The sequence below is a fragment of the Podarcis pityusensis genome (genome assembly GCF_964106645.2).
Source record: "Podarcis pityusensis genome assembly, chromosome: 8".
Classification (NCBI taxonomy): Eukaryota; Metazoa; Chordata; class Lepidosauria; order Squamata; family Lacertidae; genus Podarcis; species Podarcis pityusensis.
In genome coordinates, this window is record NC_138033.1 from 27171261 (window position 1) to 27191760 (window position 20500).

General features: G+C 44.3%; 1 protein-coding gene across 1 annotated transcript in view; it reads right to left on the reverse strand.

The window, feature by feature from the left end:
* Window positions 1-8072: 8072 nt before the first annotated feature.
* Window positions 8073-20500, reverse strand: part of CLIC4 (chloride intracellular channel 4) — a 48470-nt gene continuing 36042 nt past the window's right edge. The window contains exons 4-6 of the mRNA XM_081016840.1: window positions 19722-19828; window positions 14370-14551; window positions 8073-13792 (exon numbers count right to left, since the gene is read on the reverse strand). Of these exons, the coding sequence (XP_080872966.1) occupies window positions 13628-13792; window positions 14370-14551; window positions 19722-19828 (454 nt within the window). The 3' untranslated portion in view covers window positions 8073-13627. The remainder of the gene's footprint in view (window positions 13793-14369; window positions 14552-19721; window positions 19829-20500) is intronic.

Below are 20500 nucleotides of genomic sequence, written 5' to 3' on the forward strand. Positions count from 1 at the left end.
TTTGTCAACAGAGATGAAAACTGTGTGGATTTTCTACCTCAGGGAATATATAGGAAGCTGCCTGATGCCGAATCAGACCATTGGCCCATGGAGCACTATCTATCCTGACCAGCAGTGGACCTCCTGTGTCTCAAGTAGGAGTCCCAGCCCCACCTGGAGAGGCCAGGGATTGAACCCGAGGCCTTCTGCATGCAAGGCAGATACCCTATGGCTCATCTATGTGTTGGCTCATCTCAAAATTTCCTGCAGGTTGGAGAGAGTGTTTCCAACCATATCTTGGCTTGCATCCACACAAAAAATACAAGGGCTGAGCCAAAATTTGTGAGAGGCTTTTTCAATAAATATTTTACCCACGGTGAAACATCCAACAATGGGAATTGCTTAGGAAAAGCTATGCAAACAATAGTGAAAAGCGCCCCCGTCTTCTCCAATCATTTAGTGCTTTCCCCAGCAAGGGAAGTGGCCAGAATACCATTGGGACATCTAGTTTGTGGCTGTGGAAGCAGGATGCTGGATTAGATAGGACTTTGGTCTGATCCAGCAGGGCTCTTCTTAGAGGAAAGATGGCATATGTGTCAGACTTTGTTTCATTTTATGGAATTTTTATTGCATATTTTGTATGCTGTCACCCTTGTACTGTAAATAGCTTCGGACTTCTTTTCAGTAATACATAGATACATCAAATAAATTGAATTGGCAGTATACTGCGTTGAGCTCTTCTGAATTTATTTCTTGCTATTTTAACCTGCTGTTGTAATTTCACACGGTTTCTGCTTTCCATTATGTAGATTTGGTTTTGTATGCTGCATCAGAAATGATTTCCACCCCCTTTTTAAAAAAATTAAAAGGCAGATATAAATCCTTAACATCAAGAGTGCTTCCAGACAGGGACTTGGTTTGGAAACAGGCAGCTGAGATATCACAAATAGGCCATTTGGCATTCCTTTATTGATCTTATTTTCCCTGGAAAGAGGTAAGTGCAGATTAAATGGCAGGGTGGAGTTGCATTTTTATACCAACATTGTGTGGACCCTGAAAAAAAAAATTGCATACCTAAGGAGCACTGCTCCCAAACCAACAACCACCTGGAATTAACCAAAATAAATGAATAATACATAATATTATAATTATGCATTATAATCTGCCAAAATAATAATTTTGGCAGAAACTTAAAGAGCTCCAAACAGGCCACCATTCAACAGGTGTAGCTCTCCATCCCAACATAGGAACCATACCACAGAACCTCTACCCTCCTCAGCAGGGGATTAGTGGGTTGTCTCCAACTAATTTTTACTCAGCAGCCCTCGTAAAATGATATTAGTCATGTTCATTAATTCCAATGGGTCTTCTCTGAGCAGGACGGGATAAAAACCCTTTGCCATCCAGTTCTTCCCATGCATAACTCTGCTCCGGCCCTCCCTCCAACTTGCCTGGACTTGCCCCGACTGAGGCCTTTTTGCTCATCCGTTGCAATGACTTGGGCAGCATTATGAAATCCTCACCACAGGAGATGTTAACAGCGAAGGCAGAAAAACACATCAAGCACATAATGCGTTTCCCTTTTAATAGCTTTCACTGGGGAAGCGTTGGCGAGGGATGAAAGCTGTTCAGGGCAAGACGGATGCTGGGTGGAAAGGAACTTCAAAAGAAAACCCTGCCACGTCGGGCTCATTGCAAGGTTTGACACTGCTCTCCGGCAGCAAGAGACCCTCCCCGTGGAGAAAGGCGAGCTGTTGTAACCATCCTGACACACAGCCAACTGCTCGCCTCTTGGTTATAAAACCAGAACAAGGCTGGGCAAGCATGTGTGCCAGAGCCCTCGGGATCTGCTCGGAAGTCACTTTCCCACCCACAAGTGGGCACTGAAAGGGAGGGCTTGCCCACCCCAAGAACCAAGCCCATCTTTCCAGAATCCTCTGCTCTAGGCAGGGGGGCAGAAGGAACTGGCAGTTGGGTTCTCCATGGGGATGGAAGCAGGCTCCATTCCACTCTCTGTTTGTTGCACGCAGCATGGTTTCTATTCCACTGTAGTTCACCTTCTGCCAAAACACGTTATTTGTCTCGCAGTCCGTTGTGGCGAAATTATATAATCATGTAAAGTCTGTTGCCATTACCTCGTTCATTTCAATACAAAGGAAATACAAGGCAAATGGTGTGTTGAGCGTAATCAATTCCGTATCATTTGCAGACCGAAAGCAACAACAGTGAATACAGATCATGTTTGCTGGGTTCATTTCCGGTTGGGATGTGTGATAAATAAGTGAACATCACTGCAGGGCAGTTGACCTTTGGGTCCCTTCCAATTCTACAATTCTATGATTGGCAATTTCTGCCCCAGTTTCTGTTTTCATTGGAATTCTCCAACCCCCCCCCCCCAATGCCCCTCCAGAATCATGATGGCAGCCCTTACATGAATGGGAAGATTTCCCATATCCCTGCTCTCCTTCCACCAGCAGCAACAGCAGCTGCCACCACGTAAGGTTTTGTTTTGTTTTTAAGGGGCAGGAAAACTGTTGGACCCTTCTGCACTCCCGCCATCGTCAGGAACATGGCAGGCTCTGACTTTGCTTCAAAACTGGCTGCAAAAAATTGAGCTGGTTTGCGGGTGGGTAAATGCTTTGGTTTGTCAAGCCTAATTATGAATCAAGTCAGGCCCCAGGGGTACAACCATCATGACACACAGCCGAGATGACATTTGCCAAACTAATTTCTGTTTTGTTTTCAAAGGTGACAAACTCTTCCACCAGCTTCCAGTCTTGCAGCTATGGGGGTGCAGTGGGGAAAACCAATCTAGCCTTGCTAAGTTGCCTGAATTTCCCATACTAGCCCTTCCAATGAACATAGAGGTAGGTGGCTGTTTTCTTTCACCATTGTCACCTCGGGACCAATGCCTGGGCAAAATGTGCTAGGCCAAGATGGAACCAGGACAAAACACCTGGCAGGTTGTGGCCCCAAAGGCCCAAGACAAGCCCCATGTTTAGGGGGACATATTTTTCCGTTCAAACTCCACCATCCAAATCCTGTAAGTTCAGTCATGTCATCCAGAGCAGAGCCTCATGGAACATGAAACCCTCTCTCTGGGAGTCCCCATCCTGCAGGATCTCCACAAAGCCCCTCTATAATAATAATAATAATAATAATAATAATAATAATAATAATTTATTATTTATACCCCGCCCATCTGGCTGGGTTTCCCCAGCCACTCTGGGCGGCTTCCAAAAGAATATTAAAATACTATGATACATCAAACATTAAAAGCTTCCCTAAACAGGGCTGCCTTCAGATGTCTTCTAAAAGTCTGGTAGTTGTTGTTCTCTTTGACATCTGGTGGGAGGGCGTTCCACAGGGAGGGCGCCACTACCGAGAAGGCCCTCTGCCTGGTTCCCTGTAACTTGGCTTCTCGCAGTGAGGGAACCACCAGAAGGCCCTTGGTGCTGGACCTCAGTGTCCGGGTAGAACGATGGAGGTGGAGACGCTCCTTCAGGTATACTGGACCGAGGCCGTTTAGGGCTTTAAAGGTCAGCACCAACACTTTGAATTGTGCTCGGAAACGTACTGGGAGCCAATGTAGGTCTTTCAAGACCGGTGTTATATGGTCTCGGCGGCTGTTCCCAGTCACCAGTCTGGCTGCTGCATTCTGGATTAGTTGTAGTTTCCGGGTCACCTTCAAAGGTAGCCCCACGTAGAGCGCATTGCAGTAGTCCAAGCGGGAGATAACCAGAGCATGCACCACTCTGGCGAGGCAGTCCGCGGGCAGATAGGGTCTCAACCTACGTACCAGATGGAGCTGGTACACAGCTGCCCTGGACACGGATTTAACCTGTGCCTCCATGGACAGCTGTGAGTCCAAAATGACTCCCAGGCTGCGCACCTGGTCCTTCAGGGGCACGGTTACCCCATTCAGGACCAGGGAATCCCCCACACCTGCCCGCCTCCTGTCCCCCAGAAACAGTACTTCTGTCTTGTCAGGATTCAACCTCAATCTGTTTGCCGCCATCCATCCTCCAACCGCCTCCAGACACTCACACAGGACCTTCACCGCCTTCACTGGTTCTGATTTAAAGGAGAGGTAGAGCTGGGTGTCATCTGCATACTGATGAACACCCAGTCCAAACCCCCTGATGATCTCTCCCAGCGGCTTCATATAGATATTAAAAAGCATGGGGGAGAGGACAGAACCCTGAGGCACCCCACAAGTGAGAGCCCAAGGGTCTGAACACTCATCCCCCACCACCACTTTCTGAACACGGCCCAGGAGGAAGGAGCGGAACCACTGTATGACAGTGCCCCCAGCTCCCAGCCCCTCAAGACGGTCCAGAAGGATGTTATGGCCGATGGTATCAAACGCCACTGAGAGATCCAGCAGAACTAGGAAACAGCTCTCACCTTTGTCCCTAGCCCGCCGGAGATCATCAACCAGTGCGACCAAGGCAGTTTCAGTCCCGTGATGAGGCCTGAATCCCGATTGGAAGGGATCCAAATGGTCCGCTTCTTCCAGGCGTGCCTGGAGTTGTTCAGCAACCACTCGCTCAATCACCTTGCCCAAGAATGGAAGATTTGAGACTGGGCGATAGTTGGCCATCGTGGCCGCATCTAAAGATGGTTTTTTAAGAAGCGGTTTAATAACCGCCTCTTTCAGCGGGTCTGGGAAGGCTCCCTCACGGAGGGAAGCATTCACCACCCCACGAAGCCCATCGCCCAGCCCTTCCCGGCTAGCTTTTATAAGCCAGGATGGGCAAGGATCAAGGAGACAGGTGGTTGGTTTACACCTCTACACCTCCATATACAGATGTGGCACAAGTAAGTACATATATCCCCCAACTCTTTAGGCTGCAAGGCCAAGAAGCCAGAGAAAACTGCCCCTGTCTCCCAGAGTTGCACCATTCTTGCTTCAAAGGGCAATCTAGCTTCCATCAGAGCCTTGGTTTAGCAAAATCCTTGTTTTGAAAACCTGACCAAAAAAACAACTCTGATGATGCCCCACCAAGCCCTCTGCCTGGAGCACCAAAGATGTGGAGATGTCATTTGGCATTCTCCTTTTTGAAGTTCCTTTGCTTGATCTTTGTCTTGAAACCAGTTTATTCATCTGTGTGTCCAGTGGTAAGAACACAAGCCTCCCATCAAAAGGATCATGAGTTTGCCTTTTCTCCATCCTTGGAAAACTTCCAGCATCAGAAGGGAGTGGTTGACAAGACACACACGCGTGCGCGCGCACAGACAGAGACAGAGACAGAGACAGAGAGAGAGAGAGAGAGAGAGAGAGAGAGAGAGTTAGTTAAAAGCAGTGCCAGCTTGCCCTTTGTTTCTTTCTGCTCTGTGAAACCCCCCCCCTTTTTGGAAGTGAGGGCATTGCTGACATGGGTTGCGATCAAGCAGTGATGGGTCCTGGTCACAGGCAATTTTGCACCTTGGGCATCTCATAAAATATAAGAGCAGTCCTACTTTATCAGAGCAATCCTCACTTCCCTTCCAGCATCCTACAGTGCCCAATCCAACACCTCTGGGAAGACCACAAGCAGGACATGAGTGCAATAGGCATCCATCACTGCTGCCTCCAAGCAGCTGATATGCAGGGGTAGAAGCTGGAATCTGCATACAGCCATCATGGATGTAACCACTTATAAGGCTTATTTACCTTGGCTTGGCTTAATTCCCTTTTAAAGTCATCTATGCTATCACCTATGAACTGGGGCTGGATCAAGAGAGTGGCACGGTCAGGTACTAAAATGTGATCATGTATGAGGGGGGCAAATGTGCTATCCTATATACTGGGGTTGGTTAACCTGTGGCCTTCCAAATGTTGAGAAGTGTGTCCCGGCATGCTAGGTGTTCATCTTAAGTCATAGTTAACATAAAACAGGGTTTAATCCTTAGTGCAACATGTCAAACGGACCATTGGCTCAAGGTCACCCATGAGAGCTTGCTTCATCAGGACTATGAAGGTGTTTTATCAAAGCCAACACAGCATATCTAGCAACACAGCATATCTAAAAAGGCTGATGGAAGATCTAGAAAAAGGGTCACGGTTTCTGGTCTTCCCCTTTCAACAGATTGGCTTTGAAATGGTGTTCGGATGAGGTTCTAAAGTAACAGGTACGAAGAACCACTTCAAAAGGTGCCCAGAAAGCCACAACCTGAGAGAGAGAAAGTGCATCTCAGACGTGGCTCTCTCTCCCCTCCTGGCTTCAATTACGTGCCAGCCTCAGAACAGTTTTCTGTTGAAAACCTGGAGCCTGTAATGAAAGAACTTTCTTACAATGGCTGTGTTCCAGGCCTGCTTCAGGATTTATACTGCGGCAAAGGGTGCAACAGCATTCTTCCCTCCTGCAGTTTCCAGCAACTAGTATTCAGAAGCGTACCATCTCTCCCCACAGAGGCAGAGCATAGCTATCACGGCTAGCAGTCACTGGTAGCTTTATCATCCAGGCATTTGTCTAATCCTCTTTTAAAGCCATCCAAGCTGGTGACCATCGCTGCACCTTGTGGGAGCAAATTCCATAGTTTAGGTGCTGTGTGGAAGAGAAGTACAACTTCTTTCACTTTTCTGCTGACAAAATAGGCAGCCTTCACAGCTGAGTTCTGTGTGCGCTGTTTTCTATTTAGACTCAATTACTTTTACCAGTAGTGAACTTATTCCAGAGCAGTGACCCTTATGTAGCCAAAATGTCACCACCATGCAGGCACAAGAGGAAAGCTTCAGTAGCCTCAGGGCAACCCCAAGGTTTGCAGAAATACAACATACATGTCACTTTGAGATTCCTATCAGCTGCTGGATTAAAATATCCCCCTTGAGAAACTAAAGTCAACACTGACTGGCAGCAGCGATCCAGGATTTCACCCAAAGGTTTTCCCAGCCTTACCTGGAGATGTCAGGGATTGAACCTGAGACCTTCTGCAAGCAAAGCAGGTGCTCCTCTCTAGACACTGTATATGTGTTTTCGAAAGATGGTGGAGGGAGACACCTACAGGACAAATGAAAGCATAGCACCAGTTGCAGGAGTTTCCCCAATCCTGCTGTTCAAATTGTGCCTAGATAACTCACTTGCAGGGGAGAGACTGTGTTGGACCACCAAGGAGAGCATTTCTCCATCTGCCCTGCCCCACCCTCTTGTAGGATTTACTCCTGCTCTTTGAGGCATATCTGTGGCCTACATTTGGCAGGAACATGAATGTATTTGGATTTTTTGTTTTTATTTAGTTTTGATATGTTAAGATTTTGTTGTCTTGCTTTTGTGGGTATGCGTCATCCTTTGTGAGCCACCTTGGGGGCCATTTTTGGCTATAAAGCAGCATAGAGATAAATTCTTAGCTAATGTGCAAGTTTCTTGGCTGTTCTCTGAACAAACAGCTTCCTTCAAAATGTTTATTTCAAATTCGACTTCCAAACCAATCTCATATATTTCCCACATCTGAAGCTCAAATTCAAAAGCTAGCAAAACAGATGTAGGAACATAAGAAGCTACCATATATCGACACAGACCCCCTTTGGGTCCACCATCTAGCTTGGTATTGCCTAAATCAGTGTTTCTCAAACTTGGTTCTCCAGCTGCTGCTGGGACTAAGACTCCCATCATCCCTGACCACTAGTCCTGAAAGCTAGGTATGATGGGAGTTGTAGTCCAACAACAGTAGAGACCCAAGTTTGAGAAACCCTGGCCTAAACCAACCTTCCACCCTACAGATGTTGCTGACGCCAACAGCCATCAGCCCCAGCCTGCATGGCCAGGGATGATGGGAGTTGTAGTCCAGCAATATCTGTAGGGAATCACATCTGTAGGTGATGGGAAAGACCTCTCGAGCTGAGGCACTGCAAAGCTACAGTCATTCAGAGTAATGTCTACAGTCATTCGGTGGTCAGGGCCGATGAGAGCTGGAATCCAGCAACATCTAGAAGGCACTAGGTTAGAGAAAGATGGATTACACTGCCTAGTAGCATCTCTCTAGGGTTTCAGACGGGAGTCCTTTCCATTTTAGGATTAAACCTGGGACCTTCTGCATGCAAGGCATGCTCTCTACGCCCTGAGCTATAGCCCCTGCCCCAGAAATCCAGAGAAGAAATAGCCAAGATCATATTAAGTGAAAAATATAAATTTTATTTTTTAAAACAGCTGCCAGCAGTTTGCCAGTATACCTGTAAAAGATATTCCAGAAAAGTGAAAAGAGAAGCATATTACAATATATCATAAGAGATTCCAGGTATCTCTGTACAAACGCCAAATCAATGCCCTGCCCATTCTGGGAATCTGTGCCCCCGCCCACCCAGATGCAACAGTTGAGAAGATAAAACAGGATGATATATATATTTTTAAAACACGGTTTGCTCAGAACAACCTTTTCAGGTATGTTCAAAAGGATAAGAAGGAACTTGACTGTATCTAAGCAATTGTGGTTTCAACATGGGATAAAACATCTACTGTTAGTCAGAGCTGGGAGGGGACAGTTATTCATTTTTAGCATGAAGAGTTGATTTAGCATTGCCTCTTAAAGCAACATTTCATAGAAAGGCAGGTAGGCAGGTGAGTGATAACCAAGGTTCCACAACCCCCCCCCCCCCGCCAAAGAATATACATGCTTCAAGCACTAGGGAATGAAGCCAGACCTCAGCTCTCATGTGTAGCCCCCCACTATACATAACACTTTTAGTATGAATTAGAACACCTTTGTGTGTTACATTTAGACACTGGTAGGCCCTAGAATGGCCAGATTTCTAAGCTGGTTGCTCTTTGTCACTGTTAATATTTGCACATAGCTCTAGCATAGTAAGATAGGCTAGACCATTTTCTGTGGCCCACGACCTTTAGAGGCTGATAACATAAACAGAACCAATTTGTGCACAAATGCATGTTGAGCTGAGTCCACAGAAAATACTTTTGTTACAGAGGCCTGATCTTCAGCTGTGCTGGCTGGGGCTCATGAGAGCTGGAGTCCCACAGGAAGGACTTGACATAGGTGGGGAACCTGGGGTTTGCTTTCCAACCCCTCCATGCCCAGAATGTGGCACACTGGTTTGTGTGCGAGTCAGACAAGTGTAATGATTTCACAAACACTCTGCACACTTTTGAGAGAAGTGTTCCACCTGTTCTCTTTGTTCCTCAAAGTTCTGCCTGCTGAGCAAAAGTGACCTTGTTAAAAAGGCATCCCTTGATATATAAGTCATGCAATTTTAATTCTCTGGGTTGTAGTCACTACAAGTGCTACTCAGAGTAGGCCCACTGAAATGAGTGAGCCCAAATTAATCATGCCCATTCATTTCAATGGGTCTACTCTGATGGAGCATGACTAACACTGGCTATAACCCACAGCTTTTCTTTTCAAAATAAATTCTATTTCACTATAAACAAAATAAGCAGAATGGCCAATTATCTTATATAAATATGACCCAACAGAGAGCATGTGGACAATGCATCATCCAAAACATTGGAATCCATAGTGTCATGACATCAAAGGGCATAGGATGAGGGCAAAGACTTTTCCTCCTGAATTATGTTTGCAGAAAGGACTTCAGGGCCACCTCAACCCTTCTTGTTACTTGTGAAGCAGAATCCAAGCAGTAATCTGCACTCAGAGTAACATTAGATGCAGCCAATTGGGATGTTCCCCTTCAGCAGGAGCTGCCTCTCAGAGTGGTCCAAGGCAGCAGGCTCTTTCAATGGCACAACTATCCTGTGGCTAACAATAATACATGCACAGAATTTCCCCAGGCATACCAGTTCTGAGATGACTTCAATCATTCTAAATATTAACACTCCTGCCTATTTTTAGGGCAAAAGTGAGACAAGCTGTGGCCTTGTTGCTGGACTGCAACTCCCATAATTCTGACCTTTGACCGTGCCCGCCGGGGCTACTGGGAGCTGGGAATCAAGCAGCATCAAGAGGGCCACAGATTCCACCCTCCACCGCCCAGGTTTAGGCAAAGGAGTGATTCCTCAAATGCTCCTAGACTGACAACTAGAATGGGAATTTAAAACATCTTTGGCTATAGGAGTGGAAAGACATTTTGGAAGTCGCATTAATACAGGAGGAACATTTAAGGAATTGCTACAAGGAGCTGCTCTTGCTCACACTTCTGGTTCTCAGGCAACTCTCATCCCATGCTCAGAAGTCTGAGGATGGTGGGTTTGGGGAATGTCTGTGAGAATTAGACCTACATTTGCTATTTTGGATGGCTAGAAGCAGAATGTCTGAAATTCTGTTAAGAATGCATATGTACATAAAAAATATCGATTTTGTAAGAAACTGGCAAGTGGCAAGAACATTAACTCTTCAGTTTTGTGCAGGTTAGGCAAGTTCCCAAACTATAAATACAGTAGGTACAACACATGTCTTTCCGCACTCCCTCCTCTCCAACCTTGGAAGAATAAATGTTAAGTCAAACTTGGGGTTTTCTCTGTCTTCCAGAAAGTTAATCTGTATATGAATGCTACCAATTTCATAGGCTAAACAAAGGTTAGCTAATGGGAATTCCTTTCACATTTCTGTTGCAAAAACGTAACTATAAAAAAATTTCCCATTTGATGACAGAAGCCCCCCATCCACAAACACACGCCGACCTCTTTATTCATTCAAGAGGAAAACTGAATGCTTTCACCCATGTGGGCTGCTAAAGTTAACCAAATGGTTGATCACTTGCAACCACAAATTATGCAGCTTATCTTGTCGGAGAAACTGCCTCTACTACACACCAAATGGATAACTGGTCACACGAAAGAACATTTATGCACATCAATATTACTGAGGAAGAGATAATGCTTCTCTGTAAAATATACTGTACTTCCAAATGACTTCTCTGTTCCAACTTAATAGAATCAAGAGCATAAGATTCAACTGCTGCCTACATTTCAAACCGGAAAGGTTTCGTCAAACAGTACTAAGGCATAATCAGCATCAAATGATAAAGGTTGTCCTGTGCTGCGGTGTAATTTAAAATAAATTGGCAGGCTGCTTCCTCCCTTTTGACTGATACTGTTGGGAGGTGCAGAGTTATTTCATGACTCATTAAAGGTACGCTTTCAAATAAACACAATCCACCAAGCACCAGTTCCAGGCTAAATGGATCCAGTAACCAGATGGGGAAATAGCAGTTACATAAGAGGTGGTTATGTGGACAGTGACTTGGCAAGAATTTGAGCTAATGGCCCACATCTGACCATCTTTTTCCTCGAATCCCATCTGGTCACACTGGTCATCCTACCTTCTAATCTGAAACTTTAAATTTGCCAGGCAAAATGACAACTGGAAGGCAAACAAGTGTGGGCATTAGCAGGACAACCACCCTGTGCATAAGATCCACCATGCTGTACAAAACAATTCTACCCTTTGGGTACCTTACCCCCCAAATGTGTACACCAAGCTGGTCAACTGACTTAAAGGCAAAATCAGCAAGAAGAAGAATCTGGAGCAGATTTCAGGCCAGTGAAATTAAACTAAGAGGTACAAACATGCTAGAAAAGGTTCTACCTTCTAGTGTTTTGTGTCAAAGCTGCAGGATGCTTTGGGGCCACCCTTAAGCCTAAGACTGGCTTTTGTGAATACTGGCAAAAAGAAAGAAGGCACCACAAAGGCATGTATGACAAATACAAAGCTATTATTGAAATCATGTATCTACTTATTGGATCAGATCACAATGTAAATATGATTCTTAGATTTAAAAGAAGAAAAAACCACAAACCTAAGGCTCTTAACACCAAGTCCCTCACCGAAATGAAATCTTGTACAAAAAAAAGGTTCCCTAATCCTCTTCCATGCTCTCACTTATGCTGAGTAAGCCAGGCTGCAATTCTACACACATGTACTTGGGAATAAACCACGCCAAACTCAGGGCAACTCGCTTCTGAGCAAGTGTGTACAGAGTTGGGCTGAGAGAAAGTCTGTTAACAGGAGCCCTTACATGTGCTTTAAAAATGTACACTCCAGTGTAAAAGTTACAAAAGGTACGCTGGCAAGAAGGCTAGTGTTGATTGGCTGGAGTAGTCTTTGATGGCATTTAAAATAAATAGAAAGTTTGCTCCATGCCTCAAATCCTTGCCTTTCCTTTTATTAAAGAAAACCCAAGTCAGAAACGCAAACCATTTTTGTTTTTACAGTGCTATTCCTTGGTGCTGTTCTAGAAATACACAACTTGGACCTTGTAATGTGTTAATGATTGTGATGTGAAAAAATATAGATCAGGTACATATGCAGCAGTCAGATGTGACTTATTGAAGGGAGAAACAGTTGAAAGAGGGACTGAGAACTCCACATTCCACACTTACAAACGACCAAGGAGAAAATCATCAATATGGAATTATGCACGTAAGGCAAAACAGTTGGTATCTAAAGGCCACTTGCACATATTTAAAAATAAAAAATAGTTACTTGCAGGAATCTGACATTAGCACAGTGAGAAGAAAGCACCCAACCACAGCATTTCTTGCTAGCAACGTAAAAGAGTAGTTACATGTTGAGTAGAAACATCTGGCATATTTAGGCTGTTTGACAGCTCAGGTTTGGAATGATGTTACTTAAGAAATAAATCCCACATATTGACAAGCCTCCTAGTGCCTTAAAAAAAAAAGCAACTTGCTATTATGGCCTTGGATTATTGTGCTTCATCCAATAAAGATGTCTTGCTTTTTGATCCAATCAGTTGGAGACTTATGTACTCCCCCTCCACCCCCCAATGCAAGCATATGCCGTGAACCCTTGTCACCTCCAAGAACACAGTTTATTGGGTTCCTGGTGTCTATGGGTCACAGCTTGTGGCATTTGAACTTGTTGAAATGTGCCCTTTTTCCTCATGAGCAGGCATGCTTGCCCAAAGGTTTTGCATGTAGCTCTTTTCGGTGAGGCAGTAAGAGACTTTGGTGCACTGTTCAGACAGACCAGCAGGTACAGTGTTTCAGGAGAGCTCTGGTATGCAACAGCATCTCGAAAATACATAAATAATCCTTAAATCACACCAAGAAGTGCTTCCTAAACAAATCTGAAAATCCCAAGATGCAATTTGAGATTTAAAGGCCACTTTATATAATCAGAAGAAGCAAGTGGTAAAAAAAACAACAACCTTTTCTTAGGCTGAATCACCTAAGTTTGGAGCTGCGGAGGCTGTATTTGCTCTGCAATGAATAAAATTCTGCGCATTAAAATATTCTATCGGAGAAGAGCATGCTGAAGCCATCTCCCCAACAAGCCAAGTGTGTGCAGACAAGAGAGAGAAGGTGCCTTCTAATATAGGGAAAGTGTTCAAACTTGCACTCCACTCCCACTACCTGAAATGCTCAATCCAGGAAAAGCTTTACCACTCGGTTCCTTGGACTATGTAAGATGGCTGTCCTACCTAATTGAGACCCAGGATCTGCAGGCCCAGGTAGTAAAAGTAGGGGTCCCACTCAGCAGTTCTGGGCCAGGTTCCAGAATTGCTTCACTGCAACATTAACTGCTGTGCTCAGCTTGCTTATTATAGGATACAAAGCAAGCAAACGGCATAACATTGGTTTGCATTTTTTGAGAGAGAAAAAATACCTGGTCTACCCAATGTAACACTGAATAACTGCAAGTACATGCAAAGTAAATCACTATCTTAAAAAGACAAAAGGGGAGCAGTCTGTTAAAAGAAGCGTTTCGTTATGAAATGTGTGCGAAACACTGCTTATTTAGTAAGTCTCTTAGCTACATCGCTGTAGGCGAATTCAATCTCTTTGTCTCCAGGACAAGTGTTGGTGAATTCATCACGACCATAGGCATTTGTCAGGTATCTCCAAATCCCAGTCATTGTCTTGGGAATATCGAAGTTGCGATACTTTTTGGCCACAACCTAGGAGCAAAGGAAAGGGAAGAACAGCTGTTTTACAATATCCAAAGAGAGATGGGACCAGCCCATAATTTTTGTGCTTTGAGACCGCAACCAGAACCACAAAATAGCATCGGACTTGTCTGCATATAAGAATGAGAGGGGAAGCTGCTTAATACCAAGTCAGATTACTTGTCCATCTTGCCTAATACAGGGGAAGGGGTGGAGCTCAGTGGTAAAAGCAGAGGTAGAGTGGTAGATCCCAGATTCAATCCTAAACATTTCCATGTAATGCTGGGAGAGACTGAAATCCTGGACAGCAGCTGCCAATCAGTGTGGGCAATATTGAGATAGATGGGCCAATTATTTGACACAGTGTAAGACAGGGATTGAACCTGCAACCTTCTGCATGCAACTTGGGTATGGCCCCTTCCCTGTAAAATGAATAGGAAGCTTAGCATCAGTGGCAGCTTGTAGGTGTGCAGGCACCCAATAGAATTTCCCAAAGCCCATTTGCCACTACAGGAAATTATCTCGTTCAGTTGAGCCAAGCGTCAAATGTGTGCACATGTAAACTAGCCCTCAAGGTAGTTCCACCCACCTTGACAATATGTAGTTTGGGCAACAAGTTGCAGTCTGCTAGCGTCATCTCATCACCATCCAGAAACTTGCGGGTGGAAGCTGCAATATCCTCCATGCTGTTCTCATCAATCTCATCAGGGAGAGGTGTATTCAGGTACTCATCCAACTTCTGCAGAGTTTTCAGAAGGCCTCTCTCCAAGGCTGGAAGAGTTAGCCAGTGAAAAAGGAAGAAGGAAAGCCAATGGTGCTGGATAAATCAATCACAGTTGAAACCTACGTACCTAACCCCCAATGGAAACAGCGCCAAGCGATCTATGAATCACCCACCAAGCAAAAAATGGAGAATCTGTTCACTTGGGGTGCCGTTTAGAATGTGGCCCTTTCAGCCCTGATGAAGCACTCAATTTCTGCTCAATAATAATAATAATAATAATAATAATAAATTTTATTTATATCCCGCCCTCCGCCACCCAAGCCGGGCTCAGAGTGGCTAACATCAACATTAAGCTCCGTTACTGTTGCATATTAGTTCTTGAAGTAACAGCAGAGGGCAGTCTTCACCAACATTTCTCTCCTTACAGGAAAGAGAGCTTTGCCCCACCTGTTTGAAAGGCCATAAAAAGAATGTAGGGTTGGAGAAGTATTTACATAACCCTGCAAAAAGAGGCTATCAGCAATGCTCCTTCTCTAAGACAATCCAAGCAATGACTTCTAAACTTTAGAATGTCAAAAGAAACCCCGCGTCTACAAGTACTAATGAATCAAAGTAATGAAGGCTTTGTTGCTTCTACAGGCTAGGGCAAACAAGATTTTACACCCTTAAAGCTCTGCCTCCACTGAACCCAGGAAGGTCTGCAAGATGTAGAAAAAGCAAACCCCAGATCGGATTTCATAGTGGGAGCAATGTGCCATCGAGTAAAGTTGCTCTGGCAGCAGTGAGATGAATTCCAACTAACCTCTGTACATCTTGCATGGCAATTCAGAGAGAAGCATTGCCCTTAGCCTGGAATGAGAACTATGAGCCATTCTGTGGGATTGTCTGCTTTGGAATTCTCCCATCTACTGCACGCATTCTGTGTTAGTCACAACAGTGTTGTTTCCAGTTTTGAGCCAATGCTGATGTAAGTTTGACTTCAAGACAATGGCTCCCTCCCAGAAGCTCCACAGGAGTAGCCTTTCCTCCCCCCCCCCCCCCCAATATCTTCGATGAGTAGGAGAATCCTTGGAGCATTTGGTGCAAAACTCCTCTGGGTGTGTGCAATACTCCCCCCACCTGCTCCAATTCAGAAGAGAAGCAGCCATTGGGCATGCAATGGCATTGGACACTACTTGGCAGAACAGTGAAGAAACAGGCCAGCTTATAGTCAAAGCAAATTCATCTGAAACCAAGTGAAGTAGAGAGTCAGTAGAGGGTTGCCGTACCCAAAGACTACTCCACAGAATTCTGGAAATTAACCTACTTGTACCGGTGCCTTCATCTTGCCTTCCAACTAATGTCTAGCTATATCTGTTTCCCAAAGCTCAATGCCATCAGGATTTATTTTCAGTAATCATGGCTATGTGTACGCTGCAATTCCATGCAAGTCCAGAAAAGCCACAGAATGAGATACTTGCTGCAAAATTTTAAAAACAATCTCTAATGAAAAATAAACTTGTGGTTGTGAAGACTTGAGAAGGATTGCCAGTGGGTGGGACTTCAGTGCCCTATACAGCTCCTCCCCCATGACTACAGAAGCGGAATTATGCAGAATAAAACACGCATTTCCACATGATTTCCACAGATCACAAAATACAGATAGCTAAACTGTAGAATGCTGATCTCCAGCACAGGGCATACATGAGCTGGGACTATTTGATATATTCAGGGTTAAAGGTGAGCCTGAGACAATCCTCATCAGTAGCTCAGCCTTGCAAATGACTTAAGCAATAACTTACATGGCCAATCCATCCCTAAGCACAGTATTTTACAGGCCACAAAGGAAAAAAGCAGATAGAAAGTGAGCAGAAACTGTAACCAAGTACAAAAGCCACCAAAAAAATGCACCATGGAAAAGATACTGCTGTCAATATTGTTTCCTTACAATGAGCTGCTGTATGAGGTCCCTGTGGCAAAAGGTCGCCTAGCAACCACAGATTTCTCATTTACTAGCAGGAAACATAATCCAAGGTCTATAGGTCTGTGGATTCAGTTTAAGTGCCATTTTTAGACCACCAAGGGTAGCACACTGTTTGATACAAGAGGAAAAAATTGGCAGAGCTTTCAGAGAAAATGCCAATGGTAGGTACACCAGGCAATAAAAATTATGAGTATAGAATTTTCCAGCCAACTCACTAATTATTGGTGGGGAGCTGAAGCTAGAAAAATTGCAGATTTTCACAAGAGTCACAAAGGACAGATTTAGACTAAACTAGGGACGGGAAACCTGGATCCCTTCAGATGGTGTTGGACTCCAGCTCCCTTCATCCCCAGCCACTGGATATGTGGGCAGGGGTTGATGGGAGCTGGAGTCCAGCATCATGAAGAGTGTATGTTCGCCACCCCTGAGTTAAAGGAAAGTAGATTTGGCAGGATAGAGGAAAGATTTCCTAAATGATGGAAAGCTGGCCCTTGGAAAAAGCTGGCTGGGGGTATTCATCATAGCTACATTTTTTTTCAAAATCTGCTTCCTGGTGTAGATCATAGCATCCCTAAGAACCTCAGCTTTTCTAGTCTAGTGCCTTGCCCACCTCCTACACATGGCTACTGCTTAGTGTCTTTCAGATTCCATTGCTCACCTCTCTCTTTACTATTAGAGGATTGGTCTACTACAGATTGTGGCACATTAAAGAAACTTGTTTTGGCATGAGCTTTTGTCGACCAGTGTCCACTTCATCCAATGCAAGAGATGTTATCTTCAATTGACAAATACACCTACGTATAAAGCTGTGGACAGTGGGGGCACATGGCCATGAAAAAATAGAGCAGCAGGAACAGATGCACATGAATACATAAGACTAAGCAAGCGGGTGCACATATGAACACATTTTACAGCCTACTGAGCTCGTATTTCAGTATTTCCTTCTGTATCTGTGCATATTTGCTTACAGGCAAACTGAACATTCCTTTTGTGCATCTGATCAAAGGGACTCAAGTACACTTAAGGTTGTATCACTATAAATCCACTTGTCTTTAAAAAGGTGCAACAAGACATTAACTGTCTGAACCAATACTGCAAATGGATGTGCACATGTTCTAGATGACTTATCAAATTATAATCTAGCCAACTTTTTTAAATTCATGATCAAGGTAAGCCAAAGGGCTGGAAAAAAGATGACCTGCTTCCTCTCTTTTCAGACACACTTCGTGGGATGTGCAACTTTTAACCTACACAAAATATTGCAAACACAGGAACTTAGTTATGCAGTAGCAGATTCTATGGAATTGGCTTCTTTGATACTCACTCAGAAGCAGTTCCATGCTTCGTGTCTGTACAATTTCACTATAATGCGGGTTTCCTCTCCACACCCCTAGCCAAATAATAATCCTTGGACAGCAGTTCCAGCATGAGCCCAATTTATAGCTATCAAGAGCTGGCCAGAGGCACTTATGGTGCAAAATTCAAACAGAAGTCGGAGAGGCAACAACTCCAATTCCATGCAACGTAAGTTGCTAGCTTTTGATGAGCATGTGCTGTTGAATACAAGTAGATGTGAATGACTATCTTGAGGATACACAGTTGCTCTCAGAATGCAACAGGGCTGTTAAGCATAAGCAAGGTGGTTGCGCAAACAATGACTCCAATGCTTTTTAGCAGCTTTGGCAATTTTATGATTAACTTTAATGGGCCATTGTTGTCAGCAGAACTTACAAAAATCTCATGAGGCACATGCACACAGCTGGCACATCTTTTAAATGTGAAAAGCCCGGAACTTCAAATCAAGGGATGGAGAGAGGAAACAGCTGGGCCTTTGCTCAAAAGGTGGGAGTCAGTTCCAAGGACCATAATGTATTTTCCAGATGAGTGAAAGACAGAAGCTATGGAAGGACAATCCTTAGGCATAATGACAAAGGAAGTGTATTTGCCCATTTCAAGGATAAAAATTAGGGCTGAGGAAACTCATTGAAATTAATGTCCTTCAGTGGGTCTACTCTGAGTAGGACTAACATTGGCTACAAGCCTTAGCCTTTAAAATAAGAAGCAACTGGCTGCTCATGACTACACAAACTAGGTGTGTCAGTTTTACTGACTATCTGAGAAAAGGGCCATGTACAAAAACCACAAAGCTCAACATTTCACAGGGTCCTATAGAACTTCATTCATTTCAATAGGGCTTGCACCTGACTATTGTTTTTTGGGGTGGTGCCCCATGTTTGAATCAAATGAAGTTTACCATTCAGCAGCCTCCAATGGCACCCAAAATCTGCCTCCATGAGATGATATATGCTTCCCTTTGTCTCTGGCTACAAAAGTACATTCACAGAGGTCTCATCCCACCAGGCAAGAGGGCCAGCTTTTACTTGATGCCTCAGACTCCAGCACTGGCCAGACTTAGGAAATTAGAGCTGAGATAGGCTGCATGAGCCATACCTTGTTTACTTCCAAACATGAGGGCAGAAGGGTTCTGGCCTTGCTCTAGAACTCACCTGCTACTCAGAAGTCATAAACAATGCTCTTGAACACAGTCTCGGCAGGGCAGCCATACAGATGTTGGTCCCGTTGCCATTAATGAAGTGGAATCGCCCACTTCAGCCCCTTGAGGTCTAGAATAGGGCAGGAAAGCCTATGGCTCTCTAGATGTTGGTTATGCCGGCTGGGGCTGAGGGGAATTTGAGTTCAATAATATCTGGGGGGGACCAGACTTCCCATGCCTGGTCCAGAAGCCTTTAAAAGCCTCACTAAACCTTCTATTCAAATGCATGCACCAAAACACCAACGACACTGTCCCCTACTCCATTTTTTTTTATTTTGCTGAAATGCTAGTTCAGAAAAAGACAATTTGAAGTGGACATGTGCCAGGGGGTTAAACTCTGTCTGATTACTGCACGTTCTCTGCTACCAGTCACTTTTTCCTTTGCAGAGTTGTAAACATGCATTTGAAAGCTTATGGTGGCAACGGGGGTGGAGGTGGGAGCAGTATGGGTAATTTGGAACACAGAAGGCACAGGAAAAAGATTGAGCACCTTCTGCTCCCCCACTTCTCTGCTACTGCAGAAGCAGTTCTAAGGAAAGATAATCAAGCGTTTGCTGAATGTATTGCAAAACATGAGATCAGCTCTTAAGGAAGTCTGTTTAGGAGAAACCTCTACTTGGGCAAGCTAAGAAACTGAAGGGGGAGATGGATAGCAAAGAGAGCTAATGCCACACAACACACTCAAAAATAGATTCCCTACCTTCATTTGCTTCTGGCCTGGAATTCTTGATAAATGCAGAAAATTTAGCAAAGATGTCCATTCCAGCAGTGTTTGATTCTGGGTGTTTTGGTGAAAGCTTTGTGTACCTGAAGAGAAACATATATACATATATATATTTATATATGAATTTACAGTGTGATTTCAATTGCAACATGGCATTGTACCATATAAGTTGGGCATATTTCCTTCCAGAATGTTTTATTACTGATGGCATTTATTTGCATCATCCCTTTGTAGCTACTTAATTCATCCTTCCTGCAAGCTGGGAAGAGCACAGTGGCAGCATAACTACAACCTTGTTCCTGTGTTAAGCACATGAAAGAAACAAACATAATGCTCCAGTGCCCTTCCCAGAGCACATGGGAGAGAGTTCCATCTGCCTGAACTCACAGGAGTCATTCATTCAGTGTCAGAGGCCATCTGAAATTTTGCCAAAGCAAGCAGTGGCCAATTACATTACGCAAGAAGTGTGGTGGCTTAGAAATGCTGCTTTACCCTCGTAATGAATTCCACAGATTTGCAGAGTTAGCACACGGAGCTCTGCCCTCCCCTGAGAAATATTTAAATGGATGCAACTTTTAAAAATACGTTGCTACTTGAGCAGCAAACCGTTTAGAATTTTGTCTAAGTACCAGATCTGTCCATATTTTTGACAAGCCTTCAGAAACATGTTTAGCAATGAAGTTATATTCCAGAAAGTCCCAATATGCACATAGTGATACAATTTCAGTATTTCTTCCACTAAAAAAAGTGATAAC